The following is a 21428-nucleotide window of genomic DNA, read 5'->3' as shown; positions in this document are numbered from 1 at the left end:
GTTAACATCATGTGACCATGAGTTGTGTATCTGTAAATTAAACACAAAGTCCTGCTTCTGTGAAGTGTTATGTGTTCCTATGACCACAAATGTTTAGGATTTCTCTCCTGCACCTCACACTGAAAGCAGCACATAACCAGTAATACAAGGCCTGTGTCACCAACAGGGCATTTTGATTCAATAGCTATTCCCTGAGCAAGGTTCTAGTTACAGGTGTTTAATGGAGCTTTTCCAACAGCTGCACTGCCTGCGGCATAGCAGATGTCTCTTGCTGTGTCTTTTAGATCCAGGCTCCCTATCTTGGGTGCTATTGACCAGGCTGTTTGTTAGTTAAGTCACAGGTGTATTTCTTTATAATGGGAAGTCTAAATGAAATCATTTCCATCCTGTGCTAGAGAGTCAACTGGTAAGCAAAATGCTGTGAATTGTGATAGCATACATGGCTGTTAACAGGAGTCTTCTAAGGTAGGAATGTCTGGCTGCCTTCCAGTTCACAAGTGACTACACAATGTTTCAGGGTTTGGGAACTGACATATTTTCCTTCATCTCATCATCTCCTATTTCTGCTCTATGTTGTCTATACTTATTGAAGGCTTAATAATTTGGTTTTGTTGTACTGGTCCAGCAATCACTAGAAAAACACAAAGTTCTTCGTGGTCTTTGATAATTTTAATGAATTCATGTTTGATGCTTAGAATGCATGAAAAACTTTTAGTATACAGATTGTAATTGTGAGACTGGTATTTTGTTTTGATAGCAATATTTTGGAGTGAGGGGACCTCATTCTTCAGGACCTTGCATGCTCCATGGTGATTTGCAGTTGTGCAACATGAGGAGTATGCTGCCAGGGTCACGTATCCACTAACTTTGTCTAGCTAGAATTCCTGACTGTGCTAATCTAGATAAGTGTCTTAATACAGGTGCATCAGTAGAAAAAGATTTTCTTTATATAGCTTTTCTCACAGTGGGAACCTTTTTCTTTAAAGCTCTGCTCTCAGATCCTCTTGTGCAAGTTAGGATAAATTTTCAAAACTGTAACTGTATCCAAGCTAGAAACTCTAGCTACCACCATAATGTTCTTCAGAAAGTGCAGCATTTAACATATGTGCAGCTTACTTACCCCAACACAAATCTACAGTGTGGATATATGGTACAGCAGAACTTTCCACTTCCTGTTATCACAATGTATTACTCCCACCTTTATTAGATGCAATAGAAAACAGGTAGTAGAGAATTATTGAAATGAGCCTTTTGGAGTGTTAAGCACTATATTAACATCAACTGTTGGAGCAGGGTTATTTTATGTGCTCACTTGAGATTTATAGACACAGCTGGGATGTGTAAAGTGATTGCTCTGCACTGAGACAGCTCAGGAAGAATTCAAAAATCTCTATGTGTCAGCAGCCCTTGAAAATTCATAATCAAGACTTAAAGGAGCTGGCTCACTAATACATAATTTTAATAAGTATTGGCATTTAAGAGAAATTACAGAAAGCTTGAAATTAGCTGATAAGTTACTTCCACCCAGGACCACTGTGATGACATGCATATTTTTAGGCTGCTCAGGATATCATTAATGAGCAGAAAGATGGAAAAGAATAAAAAAGTGGCATCACAGAAAAATAGATATTATCCAGTAAATCTTGTTCCACATAGTGATAGAGTTCTAATTTAGTGATTCTTTAAGTTAGGAGATAAAGACCTAATGGTAGGATAGGTGAGATGCTAATAAGTATCAAGTTTAAATGAAAAATTATGAATTTTTAAAAATAAGTCTGATCTGTGGTTAGATCACCAGTGAAGGAAAGCGACAGCTTCATCACCCACTTGAGAGACACCTGGGCTATTTTTACTGTCCACAGTAATTAATGGATATCACTTGCACTGCTTTTAATTAATTTTAAAATACCTCATGTTGCACAGTCATCTTTCATTTATGTTAACCAGGATTTGCTTCAGGCATCAGTGGAGTTCACCCATGAAATTAAAGACCAGTCAAGCCACAAGTACAAACTTAAGCCCCACTTCAGCCACTTTACTATATTCCTACACAATACATTTAATTTCATCTCAGCTTTCATCTCAATGTCTTTATTACTCATCCTGTGTGGTCTTGGTCTGAAATATATTTAAAGAATATATGCTTGTTTCTTGCAGCAACACATTTTGCTGCCTCTCTGTCCTGGGCGCAGTATTTTAAACACAAATGTGTATTTTGAAATTGTAGCTGAGCTACTCTGATCTTCTCTGGATCTGGAAAAACAAAGAAATACTCTGACAGTTCTGTCATTGTATATATAATTCCAAAAAATAGACTGCAGGAGAAATATGGGATCATCCTCACTTTGGCTCTGTTCATCTGTACTCCACCTTCTTGCCTTTGAACCATTCCCAGTAGGGCTGTGTTGCCCCACCAATGTGAGTGACAGCACTCAGTCTGTGCTAGTGCCAGAATAGGAAGGCTGGCATTGCTTGCTCATCTCCTTACAGTAAGACTTTGTCACATCCTTTGGCATATTCATGTTTGATAACATCCCTAAATACATTCTCTGACATTCTGCATGTAACCAGTGCTACTGGCAAAGTCTGAGAACTGTGTAAGATTCTCTCCAAACTGAGTTGCCACCACTGCAGTGGCTGGAATAGCAGTGCCATGCTCAATCTACATTAACCTTTGTATGGGTGACACCATAGCCTGTAGTATGTTATTTCTTTCTTCTTTCTGTCATTTCTTTGAGGAATTATGTGAAGGAGAGGAGTGGAATACTTTCTAAGCAGTTGTTTAAGTTACTCTCTGAATCAGGAGCAGGAAGAGGTCAGAGCCCAGTAGAATCCAACCCCATAGTGTAGGAAGGGCAATTCAGTGTTATAGATAAGGTTGCACCCACTTATCAAAACATTAACCACTGCAGTAAATGTGCCCCAACATGTACTACTGGAATTATGTATCTGTTTAATATAACACTGTAACTATCACTAAAAACACTTTGGAGAAGAGCTCCTCCGTAAATTACTCCAAGTGCTGTGGGGTTTTAATTTTGGTTCATTGGTAAAATTATTTGATTTGGTATCCATATAATGATCTGGCTTTATCATTTGACCTAGATTTTAGGTCAAAAATATTCTTCATCTAAATATTTAAAAGAAATGTAAATTATTATTATGAAAATCACAAAACCAAAAAACATGCAGTAAACCTGCGGCTTTGGTTAATACACTTATATAGATGTTATTGTGAGAATTTTGAATAAACGGTTTCCTTATCTTATAACCTGGAAACATCATATTGTGTTTTTATGATCCTTTGATAAAGGAGCTGCAGGCATCTTGGAAGGATGTGAAAGCATCCTGCAGTATAAGTGAGCAATGATTTTTTGGTTCAAAGCTCCTGTACAGAAGGCGTAATCTAATCTTACATAAAAAAATCATATGCCAAAACATTTAGTATTATCCAGCTGACTGTGTAATGTTAAATCATTGGTCTTTTCAGTTTAGTTTAGAGTGATATGTGTACACAAAAAGACCTAAATAGATCTGAAAGCTTACTAATGGCAAATTAAACACATTGTAAGCATTCTGACTTCTTGAAGAGCAAAGGCTCTCTTTCTTTCAATAGTTTATTAACTTAGATTAATTGTATAGTGTCATAATTTTCTACGTGTTCATGCATTTCTCTTCACATTGGATCGCCTTTGATTATAAGATAAAAGGGTTTGTTCTGTATCTGTACACACCAAATCTTCTGCAGATTATACCTGTCATGGGAGAGTAATTTCATTTTTGGATTTCTCTACATGTCCTGAAATCTGTGCTTTACATACAGATGCTGGAAAGAATCTGCTTCCTATTTGCTTTCACTGGCAAAAATAAGGTACAACTCCATGAAGATCTATAGAATTATAATGGTATATATCTGTGTATACATCTTGCCTTGAGCAACTGCCCTTTTTATATCGCTTAGCAGACCTTTACCAATAATCAATTTTGAAGAGAATGCTTTGGGATGCAAGGTACTGTCATTGAATAAGGAACAAGAAAATCAGTTGTCTTATAAACTATCCCACATTTATTTTCAGATATACATCACTTTATCCTCTTGTATTTATGCTTAAAGGCTTAAAATATCTATCATATAACTGACTTGATGAATTTAGATTATCCAGTACCAAACTGATTAATCTCACCAAGGAGAAATCAGGATAATGTTTGTTTGCACTAGTTCATATTCTTGTATCCCTCGTGATATAATCATATTGATTAATATAATAGCAAAGGTAGCATAGTTAGATGGTTTCTGTTTCACATGATATCTTTGTTTTCCAAATTTCTGATGCAGTACCACTTGAATTCTAGCTGTCAGATCACTGTAAGAGTGAGTCTTCTTTAAGCATGACAAAGAATTAACTATTTAATGTTTGCAACTCTTTAGAAATTTAGCTTGAAACATCAAGTAGCCACCTATTGATCTGTCTATAATTCAGAGGCAGACACAATAATTTCTTGAGGATGTGCCTTTCATAGCCAACTGATTTTAATTTCTACTTTATTTTGTAAATAAATGTTAAGTATCTGTTCACTGGAGGAATGCTGCCTGAAGCTGTTTTTAAATTGGTAGATGGCATCATCTCACCTAAGTTCAGACACCTACAAGACAAGCAGCAACTATCAGGAATCGTCAAGTCCATAGAGAGCAGCAACTACTTGCAGCATCTTTCCTCCATCATAAAAGTTACAAATTTGAAACACTGTGACTGTTGTCATATGAGAAACTGTAGGGGGCAATTAATTCTTTCAGCAAGATCTCACTAATGCACTTGCTTGTCTCAAAAGACAATAGAGAGGAATCATTAATGAGCTCTTTGCCACTGTTGCGAATTGCCTCTTCACAAACATTTTTGTAAAGTTGTGTTATCTGTGAAATAATTGCTTAGTAAAACCATTGAGATCTTACTTGCCTCCCTCCAAACAAGTCAATGAGAAAAAGAATTGTATTACAAAGTTTGTATTTTTGTTTTTCAGAACTGTGTATGCAAAGGTAAAAGTCCCTGCTTTTGTGACAGCACAAAAGGTAGTAAGGTAAGAACAGATACATTTTCCTTTTTGAATATTAGCTTATATACTTGGAAATTGTTGGTAGATGACTTCAGTTGATACAGTGAGTGAATTTAGTGCATGATGGTATTTTGCCAACAGAGTCTACAGAGAATGATTACCTTAAAAATTCTGTTAACTTTGGGGAAACTGTTTAACTAGGCCTTTTCAACTGATTTTTTTTACTGCATTATTATGCTTACAGCACTGTATGATGTTTGGACACCAGGAAAAAACTGTCCAAAGCACCAGGTCTCTTTCACTAACTCCTAACAAATGCCATTACCTTGGCAGCTGCACTTCTGTTACAAAGTTCATAATGCCATCAGAAGTCTCCTGTTCCATGCTTCCCTCTTTCCATCTCTGGACCCTGCCCACCCCCTTTTGCCAGTTCCTGAAGGAAGCTGCACACACTGGCATCAAACAGATAAACTTCTTGTGGATCAAGCAGGGGACAAGTTTCTGGGTTCTAATCACAAACACCTTGCCAGCACTAAAGAAGCAGCAAATCCATCAGCAGTAACAGATCCACAGCTCTGCCTGTTGCCAATAGCAGCTTGGCAGAGGCTCTGAGTGGCTTTTAGACAAACCTGAATTACACAAATGCCAAAAATTCTTTGAAACTCCTGCTTGCAGTTGGAAGAACAACTGATTCACAAATGAAAGGGGCATTATTGAAGAAGTCATGGTTGCAATAGGCGAGCCATGAACACAGAAGTTGCCATACTAAACCTTATCAACAGATTCCAGACATCTATAAAGATATAGGATTATGATTAGGCCCACTTATTGGTCCCATCTGTTTTTATGAAGTTGGAGAAAATTTAACTGGAAGTAAAAATGTTAATTATTAAAATATATATTAATAAGTAGGACTGGAGAATATTAATATTTTCAGTAAAATCTCCCTGTTTATTTTTCATATTACTAGTTGGTCTAACCTGACTTTGTCCAAAACAGTGAAATTGAAACAGGTTGAAAACCTAGAAAAAAATAAGCTGCCCACTAAAAAAGACATATTAATAAGAATGGACACCCACAACTTGTCTTTATTAGTTCCATGGAAAATATCTGACCAATTTGTGGGTAAATCAGTGTTTAGACTGATGAAGTTTTACATGCAGAAAATCAGGATAATGACATTAATCAACATGTTTTGGTCATTATTCAGTGTTTAGAATTCTCCAACCTGAAAATCCTCTGATCTTGTTGATCTGCTAAGAAGAAAGTGTGGCTAAAATTGCCTTTTCTGTAGAGAAGGTAGTGAGGTTGTCAGGAGAGCGCAGCGCTGCTCTGGATTCAGGCAGCACCGCGTGACTCTTGCCATGGGCAGGCAGGTCGAGGAGTTTGATTTTCCTGGGAGCTGGTACCGAACCCCCTCCAGCGGCTCGTCCTGGGATAGCAGCCATCCTCCTATCTCGGGATGCTGCTACAGAACGTACAATAGAAATAAACGGTTTTTTATAAAATGCTATGCCGATTTATTATATAGATCTCACACACACCTTATAATGCAATTCTTATTTTATATGTGTTAAACTATCATGGGATTACATTCTATCTTGAGAGATACAAATATATATAATTACTATTTTTAAAATTTCTTATTTCATTCAGAAGCTATTTAAAATCTGGTGAGTTTGTGGGATTTTGAGGAGTGAGAATTGGTGCAGGGAAAAGCCAGAATATTTTGGCTTACCAGAGACATCTCTTGGCTCCTGTCTTGTATATTGAATAGGACACTCAAATTTTGTCACAGCAAAATTTCAAATGCTTTCTTTGCATAACTCTGTGTAAAGCAATAGGAAAATTGGTTCTGAGAGAATTGATAATCCCATTCTCTCTCTCCCATGTCATGCTGTGATGTAAAAGGTCTTGAACCAGCAGCTCTTCACTGATGTAAAATTGAGCATGCTAAATTAGTGCTGTTTGAAGGGCTGAAACACCTTTTCTGTGAGCTTCCAGGCTTGAAACACTTCATTTAAACCAAGACTTGCATCTTCTATATTTAACTAAAAAACTAAAAATGCCGCTTTCACTCTAGCTTAGCCTCCTGTATTCTGTTTCCATAACTTCAATTTTGTTTCCTTTAGTTTATTTATTTGAATTTGATCTTTAAAAAAACCACATGAAAAAGTAATTTGGTGTCTTAGTCTTTGAGATTCAGAAAAATTTAAGATCTTTATCATGTAAAGCAAGGGGTTTTTATTCTTTCTGGATGTTTTTGTTGCATTTGGCTCCCACTGTTTTCTTCCTTGGCTTTCATGAAGAGATATTGATGGTTTGGAACTGACCTTGCTGTGCAGCAGAAGCTGTAGGCACACAGTTTGTGGTGATTGGGAGTGGGGCTGAACCTCATCCCCAGTGGGCACAGCTGTGAGGAGCAGGTGAGCAGCACTGACAGCAATGAGCCATGGAGTGCCCAGGTGCACTGACCAACCTCCAAGGGAACAGAGGGCACACAGGTGCCGTGCATCAACATGAGGGGATAAAAGGCTGGGCTGAAGACCAAGCAGGGATGATTCTTGACGCCTTCTGAAGTGATAGAGCGTTACTCTGTATGGGTTGAAGCTTTCTGAAGTTGTGTGATGATACTCTGTGTATTGTGGCCGTCTCAACTGTAACGTGTGCTGTGGCATATGCTGTGACAAGCAGCCATTAAGTTTCTCAATTTGTGTTGCCAAACATAATACAGAAATACTAGCAAGGACTACGTATCAGCTGCTTTCTTAAACTTTTCATGCTGTCAGCTAATTTCTGTGCTCTGCAAGATCCTGAGTACTATCTTGTGCTCTGATAATTCAGCTGTAATTATGAGCATGTGGGGCCATGACAGCCCGGAGATGGACCACAAAAACAGGTCAGTGTGGGCAAGGGCAGTGGATCTGCCACAGCAGCAGAAAGCTGAGAGGTACTGAAAGTAATGAATGCCTCAGAAATAAGCTATCAAAAGGAGGATTCATGGATTTTGAAGAGTTTAATTATCTTAATGTTTACAGGGTGAAAAAGGCTTTCCTGGTGTTCCAGGTCCACCTGGTCAAAGAGGATTTCCTGGTCCAGAAGGGCCTCCAGGGCCACAGGGACCAAAGGTAGGTATGTGAGACAGAGAGATACAGAGAAACTCTGGCGCTTGACAGTCAAAGTTAGCTATGACTGTGTAGACAATGCCGTTTTACAAAACCAAACCAAAACCTGTCTCAGAGCTTCCCATTTGGTAGGGATGTTGTTTGGCCAGCTGCAAGGGTCATTTTGATTGCATAAGAGTAGAGCTGATATGACCATGGGCTTTTGTTGTCAGTTGTCCATTGGCCAGTGCTAAAGCAGCTGGACTAAATTGCCAGAGACAATGAACATAGATCTAAACAGATTTTTGCAGCATACCTCAGTTTTTGTCTAAGTATCAATTAACATCTTGACATTGGTTGCTGGAAGAAAGAAAACAAGCTACTAATTAGACAAATATGAGAAATAGATTTAAGAAAATTTGAAGGGAAACATGTTTTTTAAGATAAATCTTGGTCTGTTTAGGAAATACCTGGTTGCCTGCAGTATGGAGGGAGTGGCTTCAGTGGCTTGAGCTTTCTTTCTTTTCTGTATGCCTAAACTGAGGCTGAATATGAATTTTCAATAACTCCTGCATGAGTAGAAAAACAAAAAATTGTGCATTAAAAGTGTTTTATGCATATTTTGTCTTGGGGAACAGTAATCTTGCTGTTATCAATAAATTCACTCTGGTGAATAACTTATTTTTTATATAAATACGGTGTGAACTCAGCCACAGTGTAAATCAGGAAGGTGCTGCCACCATCATATTATGTCTAGGACCTGCACTAGTGTAGCTACAGCACTTAACTATACCTTTAACCAAATAGTTCTGTAATTTTCATTTGTTTAAGTATTGTTGCATTATTCTGTCCTATCTTATTTTTACAATACTTTCTGGAAGTGATGCTCATGTAGATTTGATACATGTTATGATGCTTTTATCTGAACTCATTGCAGTGTTTAGTACAGCATTTCCCTTCTAGTAAGTGATAATAATTCTGCAAGAATGGCAAAAAGTAAGGCTAGTTTATCTAGCAAGAAGACCTCTGTTAGCCTGAATTGCCATATGTTGTAGTGTGTACCAGTTAGCCTCTCCTATCCAATGCCTCTGCATTATCTGAAACGGAATGTGGCCCAGGACTTTAGAAGCTAGGCTGTGCTTCACATTTTCCATTTCCTTTCTGGGAATGGTAACATTTTCTTGCTAGCACTAAAGCTCTAAGCATCTTGAAAGAATTCCAGCAGGTTCTCTGCTGGTTTCTTTCAGCCTTGCTCTCCCATCCTGTTTAGCCCCCTCTCAGCTTGCTCCAGGTCTTCCTTTCCATGCTTAACAGTGCAGGTGAGAGTACATACATCCATCTGATCATTACATGAACATCAGCCATATCTAGGAACCTTCCAGCTTTTTCCTTCCTTTCCAAGGAAGCACTTCCAGGACTCATTTGGACCAAATCCATAGCAACTCCTTTCTCAACATACATGGTTTTGTTTTGACCTATGACAAGATATAGGTATTTTTTCACTATGAGGGTAGGAGGGTGGTGAGACATTGAACAGGTTCCCCACCACTGGAAGTTCAAGGACAAGTTGGATGAGGCTTTGAGCAACCCCTTCTAGTCAAAGGGGTCCCTGCCCATGTTAGGGGGTTGGAACTATATAGTCTTTAATGTCCCTTCCACCTTGAAGCATTCTGTGATACCCCTGTTAACACTGAAAGGGAAAGAAAGACACCACAATTTATGCAAGTTGCATGAAATTCTTGTTTCCTTTATTGACTGCAATAGGCCAGCCATTTATTTATTTATATAGCTGGTTTTGTGTGCACATATTGATATTGAAAATATTGTGTGTCATGTTGATGTTTATGTGCTCTTTCTCAATTGAAAAGTACTGAAAACATCACTTTCCATTTTTGATCTAGGGTTCTCCAGGGCTTACAGGCTTAGTTGGACCCAAAGGTATACGAGTAAGTGTTTGTATTTTAAAGAAACTTATGTGTATTAAATGTTATGCTAATTACCAATTTTGTTCAATAATTTGTGAAAATAAAAGCAAAACATTGTCTGATTTCAAAGTATGGTTAAAATTTATGACACGGTCTATGCACTAGTATTTATTTTTAGAACTTTTGCCTTTTTTGCTGCACCTTACATCCAAGGTTGTTGCTGTATGTATTTAATATTTGGGTGTGCAGTGAAAAGGTCAGACTAGAATACCACAAAGAGTTGTTCGGGTTTGTTTTTTTTTGTGGGCAAAACCAGTGTGTGTTACCTGTGTGCAACTGTTATGCTTGGTTCACAGTCAGAAGAGTTAAGGAAGTAATGATCTTTTAATAGACTCATACTTGCATTCATTCTTATGACTGTAATCAAAGAAAAATTGCCTAATGACATTTTGTTTAATATTCATAATATTATTTCTCTGGTTTAATATCATTAGGGGGTCCCAGGAATACCTGGATTTTCAGGTCCTCCAGGCCTTCCTGTAAGTAAAAATGAAACTGATTTAACCATTTCTCTCTTACTTCAGTCTTTAGTGCACAATTATCCTCAGCTCAATGTGCTCACTCTAGTCTCAACATCAGCATTGTCTCTGTCAATTGGCCTAGAGATAAAAATCTTGGCATCAGCAATTCTTACTCATTGTAATGATTGAAGAACACATTGTAATCTGTCAAGTCTTGAGAAACATTGCTCCAACATAAGCTCTTTCAGTGTTTCTGTAAGGCAATATGAATGTACAAAAACAAAGCTTTTGTTAATTTTGTGCTTCTTTTAGGGTGAACCAGGAGCTGTTGGTCCTCCTGGGCTCCCAGGTGTTCCAGGATGCAATGGCACAAAGGTACAAACCAGGCTGAGTGTTCTGGAGATTGCATTTGGCTGTGCTTGGGAATAGCCAAAAAGTGTTCTAAATTTCCCCCAATCTACAACAACTTTGACTTGCTTTGTTTTGTGACTTTATCAGCTAGAAAAACTTGTGTCATGGGACCAGAGAAAGGAAAAGTGCAACCTTTTTGTGCACAATAAATACTTATATAATACATTCTAATGTCCTTTGTTAACAGATAAGAATAACATTTGATATTTTGACAGATAAGACCTTTCTCATTAAATCCAGGAGACCTAATCAGTTTTGTCCAATGTGTCCTTTTGTTGCAGTGGGTTATAAAGCAGATAGTTCATCCATTTTATTTTGCCAGTATCTAGTTTGCAGTTGGCAATTCAGAAATCATGAAAGTAATTAAGTGAAAAGGCTCAATCTTAAGTAACAGATTTACCAGGTTTTCTTTGCTCTATGAGCATTCTGAAAGAGGTAGTCAGATAATCCCTACTACAGAAAATCATTGATTTCTAGTGAAACTAAACTGATCTGAACAGTCTAGGATAGAAATCAAGCTGCATAAAATGCAAGAAAAATCCTCTTCTAGCAAAATATGGTGGTCATGAACTCACAGTGCATTTAGTGTGATAGCATAAAAAACTTGTGATCATTTGCCAAAATCAGGCCAAATAATTAACCATAAGATGCATTAACAATCACTGTTACTACTTTCAGGGTGACCAAGGATTTCCAGGTCCTCCAGGTCGAAGAGGTGCTGCAGGCCTTCCGGTAAGTGTGACATTCATGTTTGTGTGCATTCCCACCACATAAAGCCAGTGCCTGAAGGAGAGCAAAGCCTCATGTTAGCTCATACTGACAACAGTTGAAATATATAGGTATCCCCATTTTATTACTATGAAAACTGCATGATAGAGACCAAAGTTAAAAGTAATGTTCTATTGTCTGCACGTTGACCTCAACTTCTTAGCTAGTGCTGGCATGAAATTCATTGACTGGAGTTAGCTCTCATGGGATACTCATGAAAATTTACTACTTAGTTCTCTAAAAGTGTCCAAGACATATTTAAAAGATTGCAGTTTCAGTTTGTGCCTAAGTATCTTTGAGAAAAGAATGGCTTAATTAAGTCAGTAAGATCCAGGAATTAAACTCAGAACTTCTCATTCTGGGTACACTGCTTTAATCCCAGGATCCCAGGGTTTTTTCACTGTAGAAATGTGTTTGAAAGAGAAAGTTTTAAACAAATGGAAAAGGAGTGCTGTCTTTTGAGTTCTAGTGGCTTCAAATCTAATAACTTTTAAATATGATCTTTACTTTGACAGCTTTGCTGATTTTATTTATTCATTTATTAAGACCAGGCTTCAAAGCTGTTCTGCTTTCACTTGTGGAGTTGTACCTGTGAGACTGACTATTTTTAAATTATATATCCTTTCTTCTTAAATTGAAGTCTGGCCCAGTCACGCACCTTCTTCATGAAAAAAAATCACCTGAAGAGATTCAAGCTTAGACACTACTTAGAATGTGTCATTTCAGCACTCTTATTTGTCTGTTTCAATATGATTGTTCTTCTTCCTAGGGAGTTGCTGGTATCAAAGGAGAGAAGGTCAGTTATTTGCAAGATATTAGGTGAAATATTTATTGGTTATCAACAATTTGTGTATGTTTGTTGCTCTTTACATCTCCATTCATGGGAAACAGAAGGCTTACCTTCCAGAAGAAGCAACCCCAAAGTTTGGTTCTTCCTTTTTTCTAGTAGCATTCACCTCAGGTTGCAAAATGGTCTATAATTTTTTTTCCCCTCAAACTACTGTCACTGCATGTAATTAATTTAACACTTTCAAGCACACAAAGAACTAAGCTCCTCCTCCAAACAGTTTATGAATTCATATGGAAATCTTCAGATGCACTAGAGTGTTTTATAGCAATAAAAAGTAACAAAAATAAATAGTAGATAGTTTCCATCATTATGCAATTCTGATGTTGCTTATTTCTCTACAAACTCTATTAGAAGATTTGTTGCACTACGGAGTTCTACAGCATAATTTTTATGTTTCTTTTTATCTAATTGTTCAGGGGTACCCTGCAGAAGGATATAGCCAAGAGAATGGTGCAAAAGGTGATCCTGGATTACCAGGAATGCCTGGTCTCCAGGTAACTCAAAATAAGCGGTGCTGAAAGAGATATGTATAAAAATATAGAGTAATATGTATAAATACATTCTACATAACATGAGTATGTATTAAAATTGTTTGTTATTTTACATAACTTAAGTGTATTATGTACTTAATATAGATACAGTATTTTTTACAATTTGTCACTGATTTCTAAACCAAAACCAGTCAGTTTGCAGGCCAGTCAGATTGCAGAAAAACAGTACTTGAGGTAGGGAAAAAAAGTGGTCACAGATCTGTGAGTTCACCCCTACACATTTAGAATAGAATAGTTCAGCAGGAAGGGACCTATAATGGCTATCAAGTCCAACTGCTAAAATTCCCATTGAAGTTAAGACTGAACAGGATAGACCAACTCGACTTCTAGAATACTAACAAAGGACAGAATGGTCCATATTTCAAGAATGAACATTAACAGTGCAAGGCAGAGCTGACATTTCTTCTGACTATTGGAATAAACAGAGCATTAAATTAAAAAGAAAAAAATGTTTAATTTTCCATTTCTTTGAAAAAAAGCTTTAGAGTATAGGATTTATTGTATAGAATATTTGAAGGATTGAAGGCTTATTAGAGGCATTAATAGGACCATATGGATTATAAGTCCACATTTCTCAGAGGACTACATCCTCACTTGAGTAGTTTAGTTTTAGAAGAGATGTTTTCTTGTGTTTCAAAACATATGCCAAATAATGAAGCAGTGAGGAAGAATTATACTTCTGTGTTTCCCTGATACAGGATAAAGAAATTCAGCAGCAGAGCTGCTCCTCTGTTTCTCATTCAGTTCATTGAATTTGGTGTTGTATTTTGCTCATAATCTTGCCAGGAGATTTATTCCTGTTTCTTTTTTAATATGCAGGGTGCCCAGGGTGCTCAAGGATATCCTGGGGAACTTGGACCACAGGGCCCTCCAGGACCTTTAGTATGAATTTATGTCTCACTTGTTACTTTGACCTTTGATTTTCCCTAAACCCTATGGAATTACACAGATAAAAGTACTTGACTCTCCCAGATTTGAGGTCTAGACACATGTGTATGTAAAAATTGTTTTTCTGAATACATTTGATTTTTTTCAGTTTCTTTTTATTTTTATGCATGATAATTTCTATATTTTCAGAAGCACCCCTTGTCCATGTAGACATAAATTTTAATTTTCAAATAACTATCTATTAATTCACTTTAAATACTAATATGCATAACATTGAGAGATGCATATGCTTGCAACTATACTGTGTAAACAATCTGTTATCCACTTACAATGGCTTGCAGTTGCAAAGGTGGAGGAAAGAATAAAAATGGGATATAAGTTATGTGGAAGTTGGGTACTTTAAAACACCTATATCAGAGAACAAGATTGTAAGTTTTTTAGCTGAAGATTTTTTTTTCCTGTTTTGTAGGGCATGCCAGGGAAACCTGGACCTCCTGGACCTAAGGTAGTCTCAGATTGGTAAAAAAATGAAAACTTCTGTTATGTGTAATATGAATCAACCCATGTTTAAGTGTTTGTAAAATTAAAAAATAACATTTGGGGATCTTTTTCAGGGTCTTATGGGACTGAAAGTAATAGGAGCCAAAGGAAGAAAGGTAATTTCATAAGAAGCTTTAAACATTTTATAAGTTTTGTTTCTGTTTTCTGATTTGCTATGGTGAAATGTTTGGGGAAGTAAGTACTATAAAATGCAAATTTTGAGTAGATATGTGGGAGTTTTTTGTTAAAAAATTGAAACAGGACAATGCTCTCTAAGGTCAAAATGTTTTTACATAAGAGCTGATGAGATAAACATCTAGGCAGAAGATTAGACACTGAAGAGAAGCCAGTAATTAATATTAATTAGCATATAGCATTAAATTAATATATACTTTAAATGCTTATCTAAGCAGATAAACAGTGGTAAATATGTAGCATTTGTAGTCTCACAACTTCTGTCCAATGTATTTTCACTGTCAGCCCTTGTGATGCTAGCAAAACCCCCAAGTTTTGAATAAAAATTGGATAACTTGTCTTTCATGTACTTACTTTGTATCCCATGTAATTGGCATTAAACCAGGAATTACTACAAATGCCCACATTGTCTCTCAGCACCCAGCCTGCAGTTGCAGGACTACTGCAGTTAATCTGAATATCCTTGCAAGAGATTAGGACATCTTACAATTATGCTAACTGACTTGTAATCACTATCAGGGATGTGCTAGGAGTTTCCTGGGGGGAAAAAAATTGCCTATAAACCTGGTTATTCATTAGGAGTAGGTCAGGTGACCATGGAACATCTTGTTTCTTTATGAAAGAGTGACACATTCTTTGCTCTTGTGCTGCAAATTCATGCAAAAGCATTCCTGGCTTAAAATCACTGAAAATTGTGGATATTGTTTTGTTGAGGTCCACAGGAAAGATCACACTGAGAACTTTCACAGGTCTCAAAGAATCTTTATGAAAAAGTGCACTTCACTACTTATGTTGTCAGTGAAGGACACATGAAAACTTGCTATGTCTGTTAGTACCATGATTCTGTGATCTCCCTGGAATACCCAGACTGCAGTTTGGAGGATGTCACCAAAGACAGTTCATGTAATTTACTGCTTGACGTAATTAAATAGAGATAAATATTATAATCAAGGAGAAATTTTTGCTTGATTAAAAATAGTTTTGTGCCAAATAAATAGGATTAAAATTTTAAATTGCTTCTGGAAACTTTAACAGATATCAGCATATTCATTTTTATATTAATCATCTAGGGGAAGGTTAAATCTTCCATATGTCTTTTTTACTGGAATTCAAATGGCAAGCAAGGGGAAGTGTTAACTGAATTAATGGCTGAGTGCAATGGCAGAAGAATTTTCATGGTTTTGAAAGTATAGCAGTAGTAATTTGAAATAACAAAATCACACTGCTTGCAATTTGCTCTCTTCTTTTTCTTTCAAGGGTGACACTGGGTTAACTGGACCCCCTGGGCCTCCAGGAACTGTTATTGTGACGTTAAGCGGACCAGACAACATGACGGTAGTGAAATTGTTAAACATCACTTTCAGATAAACCATCTGACTAGGTTCTACTGTGAGAGGATGTTTTCATCTTCACTGCTCTGATAACATTTATTTTTATCCATTCTAACATTTCTCAGATTTGTTTAATTAGACTCTAAGCTCTCTTAGAGCGTCTGTGTGGAGCCAGCTCGGGTGAGCCTATGTGCACATCTGCACATGCCAGTGAATGCTTCTTGCCTACCAGTACCCCACCTGCTGGGAATCTCAGAGTACATGAAGAGTAAATCACTTCTGCTTCACCAAATCCACATGGATGTTCTGAATGGCTATCAAAGTCACAGCTTTGTTGACCTCTGGGCCTTGGCATTGAGAATGTCAGATTCTGAGCTACCAGAGTTTCACAAAAGCTTACAACATGTTGATGTACATTTTGTAGTTTCTCTCATTATTTTTACTGAAACCTGAGTAATCATGGAAAGCCTTGGAAAGACAATAAATGTGGAAGGAATTAGTCAGATTCAGCTTTAAGTATTGCTTTGTGAATTAAAATTATTGCATTGCATCCTTATATAGAAATTAAACAGCAATAGCTGATAGAATTTGAAGTATTTACATATCAACAGGACAACATGATCTTGATTCCCTTTTTCCTATGGAATTTGCATCTAATTTGTGGAGTCATCCAAAGTCCCTCTCCATTATGTGCTGAAATAAAAGTGAATTTTACATCAAGACTGAATTGAGGAAGAGAAAGATTGCAGAAGAGAGGTTCAGCTTTTAGGCACACCAGCTCTCCTTGTTTAGATCAAATACAGAGCACCTGGAGCACTTTCCAATCTCAGCTGTGATGGCTTATCTTGAGATAATGGCAATTTTTCAGCAACATTGGGCATTATGATTTAGAAACCTCTCAAAACTCCTTCCATAATTAGTTTGGCGCATGAGTCTACCCTGGTGGTAATTAGACAATGAAATTTGGCTTTGCAGTGACTTTAGGACGTGGCCCAGTGGTGCTACAATGTAGCATCGTCTAATCTTGCACCCACAGAGACAAGGGTGCCGTAGGTAGCCACTGCAATTATGTTTGGAAGCAGCTCTAGCTCCAGTGAAGAAACTAAGGTTTACTGGATTTTTTTCTTGTTTCTTGTTGCCATTTGTGGGGATATTTACTGCTGTCCTTTTGCATGCAATCACAGGTAGGTTGTTTTGATCTAGCTCTATTCTGAAATGTGCAGAAACAGTTTCTTTTTCGAACATCAGACTTAGGCAGGAGCACTGATACAAAGTTTCTGCTTCTTAATTGTTTGAGTAGAACCATCTCTGCTCGAAGAATCCTGCTGGTGAAAGAAGGATTTCCTATTTGTAGAACCAGACTGAAATGGTAAGCATAGAATAATCCAAGACACCACAGTAAGTGCTTCTTTTCTATGTGATAGGACTTGAAAGGAGAAAAAGGAGAAAAAGGATCAAGAGGACCCCCAGGGCCAATGGGGTTTGCAGTAAGTTACCAGAAGTAAATCCCTTAAATACAGATGTTCAGCCAGCATCACCTAGTAAATGCTACTCTTTACAGTCCAGTATTTACCCTAATTACTTCAGCCTTTAATGACAAGAATAGAACTAATAAATAGAATAAAATATCTATTAATAGCATTCCACCTGTATTTTTTAAAGATAAGAAATCATGAAATATATATTTAACTTAGAAAATGTGAGTTTCAAAGCATGGGTATCCTCAGTGTAATTTTGTTCCAGGGGCCAGTTGGTGATTCTCAAAGTGAAAAGGGTGACCGAGGAGAACCAGGAGCACAGGTGTGTGCAAACAGTTGAATACATATGTGTTAGTCCTTTCTGAAAAACAGTTTTGAACTAGTGTTGCTGTCCAGTTTTTGTCTCGCTGCTACTCAGAGCAAATCTGCTGAGATCCAAAAGCTCTTTCCTGCAGTAAACTAGACAAGAGCTGGAAGTGAAGGTCAGTTAATTGTGAGTCCGCTTCCATTTTTTTTCCCCTCTAAAGTTTCTGCTGTTGAAACTTAGTAAAAAATTGCTCTGCTAGACATATACTGGCTTTGTAGTGCAACAGTATAAGTAGAAAACACCATGTTTGCTTAAGGCAGCAGACTTAGCGTGTTCCAGCAGTAGCTGTGTGGAGATAAGAAGAAAGTTTCCTAAGAGTTACTTCCTTAATATCATAGTATATGAAAAAATATTTATTAAAAAACCCATGCATATTAAATACAACTTACCTGATTATATCTTTTTTTGAAGATAATTAAAGGAAAGCTATTACCTTCATTCAAATGCCTTTCAAACTTTCAGATAAAAACTAGTCCATGACAGATGCAGGGTCTTAGTAATGAAAACTACCAATTCATAGCAACTTAACAATACATAATTGGGAAGAACCCTAAAATAGTCAAAAAATCAAAATGTTTTGTGACATTTTCTGAATGTAGATTTTGAATACATTATGAAAGTAATACTAAGAAAAATAATTTTCAAATTAAATATTTTATTCAGTCCAAATGTATATATTTTTGAAACTTTTCTCATACTTCTTGTGGTTGCAATACATTTTCTTCCACAAGGAAATATAGCAAGACAAGACCCTGGTACTACCTGAGGATTGTTCTTTCTTCAGTTGTATGGTGCTATAACTATGATGTTAGAGAGAAACTTGATTGTTATAATGTTATTATACCGTCAATATATAACATTATGACATTGTTATTATGTTATACATAATGAAAATTTCAATTTGAGCTACTAGTGTAAAGTTTTAGAAATTCTTGCTATCCAAAGTGTGTTATTAATCCTCCATCTTCTGTGTTTCTTTCACATTCTTCTGCTTGCAAAAGCCTTGTTCTGCCTTGCAGTATTTTTTGCCTCCCTTCCCTTTGTCTCCTTATTTTGTTATGAATTTCTCAAACAGTTGTTTATTATTGCCACACAAGATACAGGAGCCCAGCAGATACTTCTGGCATGCTGCCTCCTCCTGTTTTCACTTTTCCATCTACTGCCCTGCTTTGATACCTTTGAAGTGCACTCCCTATTCCTTTTCATTAAGTAATTTCTCCTCAAGTTGTCCCACACAGGAAGTGGGGTTCAGAGAGTTTTCCTTCAGTGTCCTTCCAAGCTCACCATGGGAAGGGCTGCTTGCTGCCGTATTGTTTTATTTGTCTTATTTCTGCAAGAACCTGATTTTTCACCAAGCTTTCTGCACTTGCCTGGTACTTTGTACTGCTGGACTCTGGCACAAATAATCCTCCACAGGAGCAGCAATATCAGTGGAGTATCTTACTACCTGTTTTGCAGAGTTTTTTGAACTTCAGTTATGATCAATAAATACTTTAAAATAATCTTAATGGTTTTTTACAGTTTACACAGTTTACAGTTATATGCACAGCATCGTGTTGCTATGCTCTTTGAATGCAGTAGCCTCACTTTAAATTGTTTATTTTATTTTACATTTTTCCTTTGTAGGGGAAGCCTGGAAAAGAAGGTGCCCCAGGTCCACCTGGCTTACCGGTAATGAAGGAAGCCTTCTAAATGTTTTCTAAGTGATAGTCATCTGTTTTTGACAATTGTCTTCCTGTCATAGCTTTTCTCTCATTGTGGAATGTGTTTCAAAATGTTGATTTGCATACACTCAAACATTTCCTTCATGCAGCTGGCCTTGGAACATACCATGTCCTCATAGATTTATGTGCAGGAGGAAGAGGCTCAGTTCATAGGTGTCATTGTTTCTATGTCAATTAAAAAGACCTGTTGCTTGCTGCTGACTGTCTAATGAGTTTGAGACACACTCCAAGTTAAGCAAAATTAATTCTACAGAGTTTTTTCTGGTTAGTCATATCGAAATTTTTTCAAAAGAGTTATGCCTTCCCTTTAACAAATCAAGAAGTGAATAGTTTTTAATCACTAGGATCAAAGACATTGTTTTACAAAGAAAAGTTATTGTCGGGGTCGTGGCTGCCTTGGCCTGGAACAAGATGACTGATAACTATTAGACCAATTTTGTCAACGTATAGTTCTTAAAATATGCCACTTTAGAACAAAATAGTATAATTTGTGTGTACTAATTTAAAAGTTGGAGTTGTTCAAATGTTTTGAAATACTGTATTCAATTGGTTAAGTATCAGTTCTTTTTACTTCAGCTCTACTTTCACAACATCATTAGAGTCACAGTGACCTTATAAATATCTTACCAAAATTCTTACTGCCAGAATAGTCCATTGCACATGTATCTTACTATAACATCATCTTTGTCATGCTAAAATGACCTTCACAGGCAGTCTAAACACATTCCAGTCTGATGAAGAACACTGAATGACAGACCACAAAGCTCTGCTGCCTCTAACAGAAAGAAAATTTTCTGTCATGACAAAGACGTGTTGTTGCTCTGTTCCCATTTCAGCTTTACTCACTAGCAGTGCATTCAACTGCATGAGTCTACAAGAAGTCCCTCTCCCTTGCCTGTATTCACTTACAGAAAGCCTTAGTCTGCACTGTTTTCCCTCCTCGTGCTGCTGACACCTCATGAGATCAGCACCATCCCACAGACTGAGTTCTAGGGGAGGGTGTTGAATGCAAGACTCTTGCATTGTGTACATTTTCTCCCCTTCAGGAATAATTTGCAGAGGGAGAACAGATTAGAAACTCCTACACTTGTGCCATGCAGAGCAGTTCCCCCTTGGGAGTGTTAGAGTGTGCTGTAATAAATGCAGCTTTGGATGGGACACTTGCAGCTTTTCCTACAATCATGGAGCTGTACCTCAAAACTGGGTCTTTCACTGCAGTTTCTCCTCCTGAGCAAGTTGCATTCACTTTCCCATTACCATGGAAGACTAAAGCTTTACATTTTAGATCTTACTGCTGTCAGTGCTAAAAGATTATAAAATTATAAGATCATATCCTTATAAATCTGTGTACTGTCACCTGCAGGGACAAAAGGGTGAACAGGGCAAGCCAGGACTGGCAGGAAGGCAAGGAGCTAAGGTATTGTCCAACAGTTTTGTTATTGCTTTTGAGGATGAGGTTAAGGTATGTTTGGAGGTTACTTTATAATTTTATTTATCACTGTGTATATAATGTTTCACTTGGCCTAAAAGATAAGTAAGGGTATCATGGAATAGGGAATGGATCAGCTGTAACAAATCATGTTTGAACTGGTGTCCATCTATGTTTGCTGATGAGTTCCTGTAGGTCTTGGTGTATGCAGCTGAATAGTTGTGTAAGGAACAGACACAGGGTGGTGAAGGACTAGTCAGGAACAGATTTTTTTTAAAGTTTTGAGCAATGTAC

The 21428-nt window shown here is 37.1% G+C and overlaps 2 protein-coding genes across 2 annotated transcripts in view; one reads left to right on the top strand and one right to left on the bottom strand.

Annotated features, from left to right (window-relative positions):
- Nucleotides 1-14545, bottom strand: part of COL4A4 (collagen type IV alpha 4 chain) — an 88490-nt gene extending 73945 nt beyond the window's left edge. The window contains exon 1 of the mRNA XM_068200906.1: nucleotides 14539-14545. Within this exon, the coding sequence (XP_068057007.1) occupies nucleotides 14539-14544 (6 nt within the window). The 5' untranslated portion in view covers nucleotide 14545. The remainder of the gene's footprint in view (nucleotides 1-14538) is intronic.
- The window catches only part of COL4A3 (collagen type IV alpha 3 chain), a 57656-nt gene that overhangs the window by 5798 nt on the left and 30430 nt on the right, over nucleotides 1-21428 (top strand). The window contains exons 2-17 of the mRNA XM_068200909.1: nucleotides 5020-5076; nucleotides 8091-8180; nucleotides 10058-10102; nucleotides 10576-10620; nucleotides 10915-10977; nucleotides 11692-11745; nucleotides 12551-12577; nucleotides 13048-13125; nucleotides 14002-14064; nucleotides 14540-14575; nucleotides 14685-14726; nucleotides 16063-16140; nucleotides 17561-17623; nucleotides 17880-17936; nucleotides 19608-19652; nucleotides 21069-21122. Of these exons, the coding sequence (XP_068057010.1) occupies nucleotides 5020-5076; nucleotides 8091-8180; nucleotides 10058-10102; nucleotides 10576-10620; nucleotides 10915-10977; nucleotides 11692-11745; nucleotides 12551-12577; nucleotides 13048-13125; nucleotides 14002-14064; nucleotides 14540-14575; nucleotides 14685-14726; nucleotides 16063-16140; nucleotides 17561-17623; nucleotides 17880-17936; nucleotides 19608-19652; nucleotides 21069-21122 (897 nt within the window). The remainder of the gene's footprint in view (nucleotides 1-5019; nucleotides 5077-8090; nucleotides 8181-10057; nucleotides 10103-10575; nucleotides 10621-10914; nucleotides 10978-11691; nucleotides 11746-12550; nucleotides 12578-13047; nucleotides 13126-14001; nucleotides 14065-14539; nucleotides 14576-14684; nucleotides 14727-16062; nucleotides 16141-17560; nucleotides 17624-17879; nucleotides 17937-19607; nucleotides 19653-21068; nucleotides 21123-21428) is intronic.

Source organism: Anomalospiza imberbis, chromosome 10 (assembly GCF_031753505.1).
Source record: "Anomalospiza imberbis isolate Cuckoo-Finch-1a 21T00152 chromosome 10, ASM3175350v1, whole genome shotgun sequence".
In the NCBI taxonomy this organism is placed as follows: Eukaryota; Metazoa; Chordata; class Aves; order Passeriformes; family Viduidae; genus Anomalospiza; species Anomalospiza imberbis.
The sequence above is the reverse complement of the archived record's forward strand: the minus strand, read 5'-3'. Positions and strand labels throughout refer to the sequence as shown.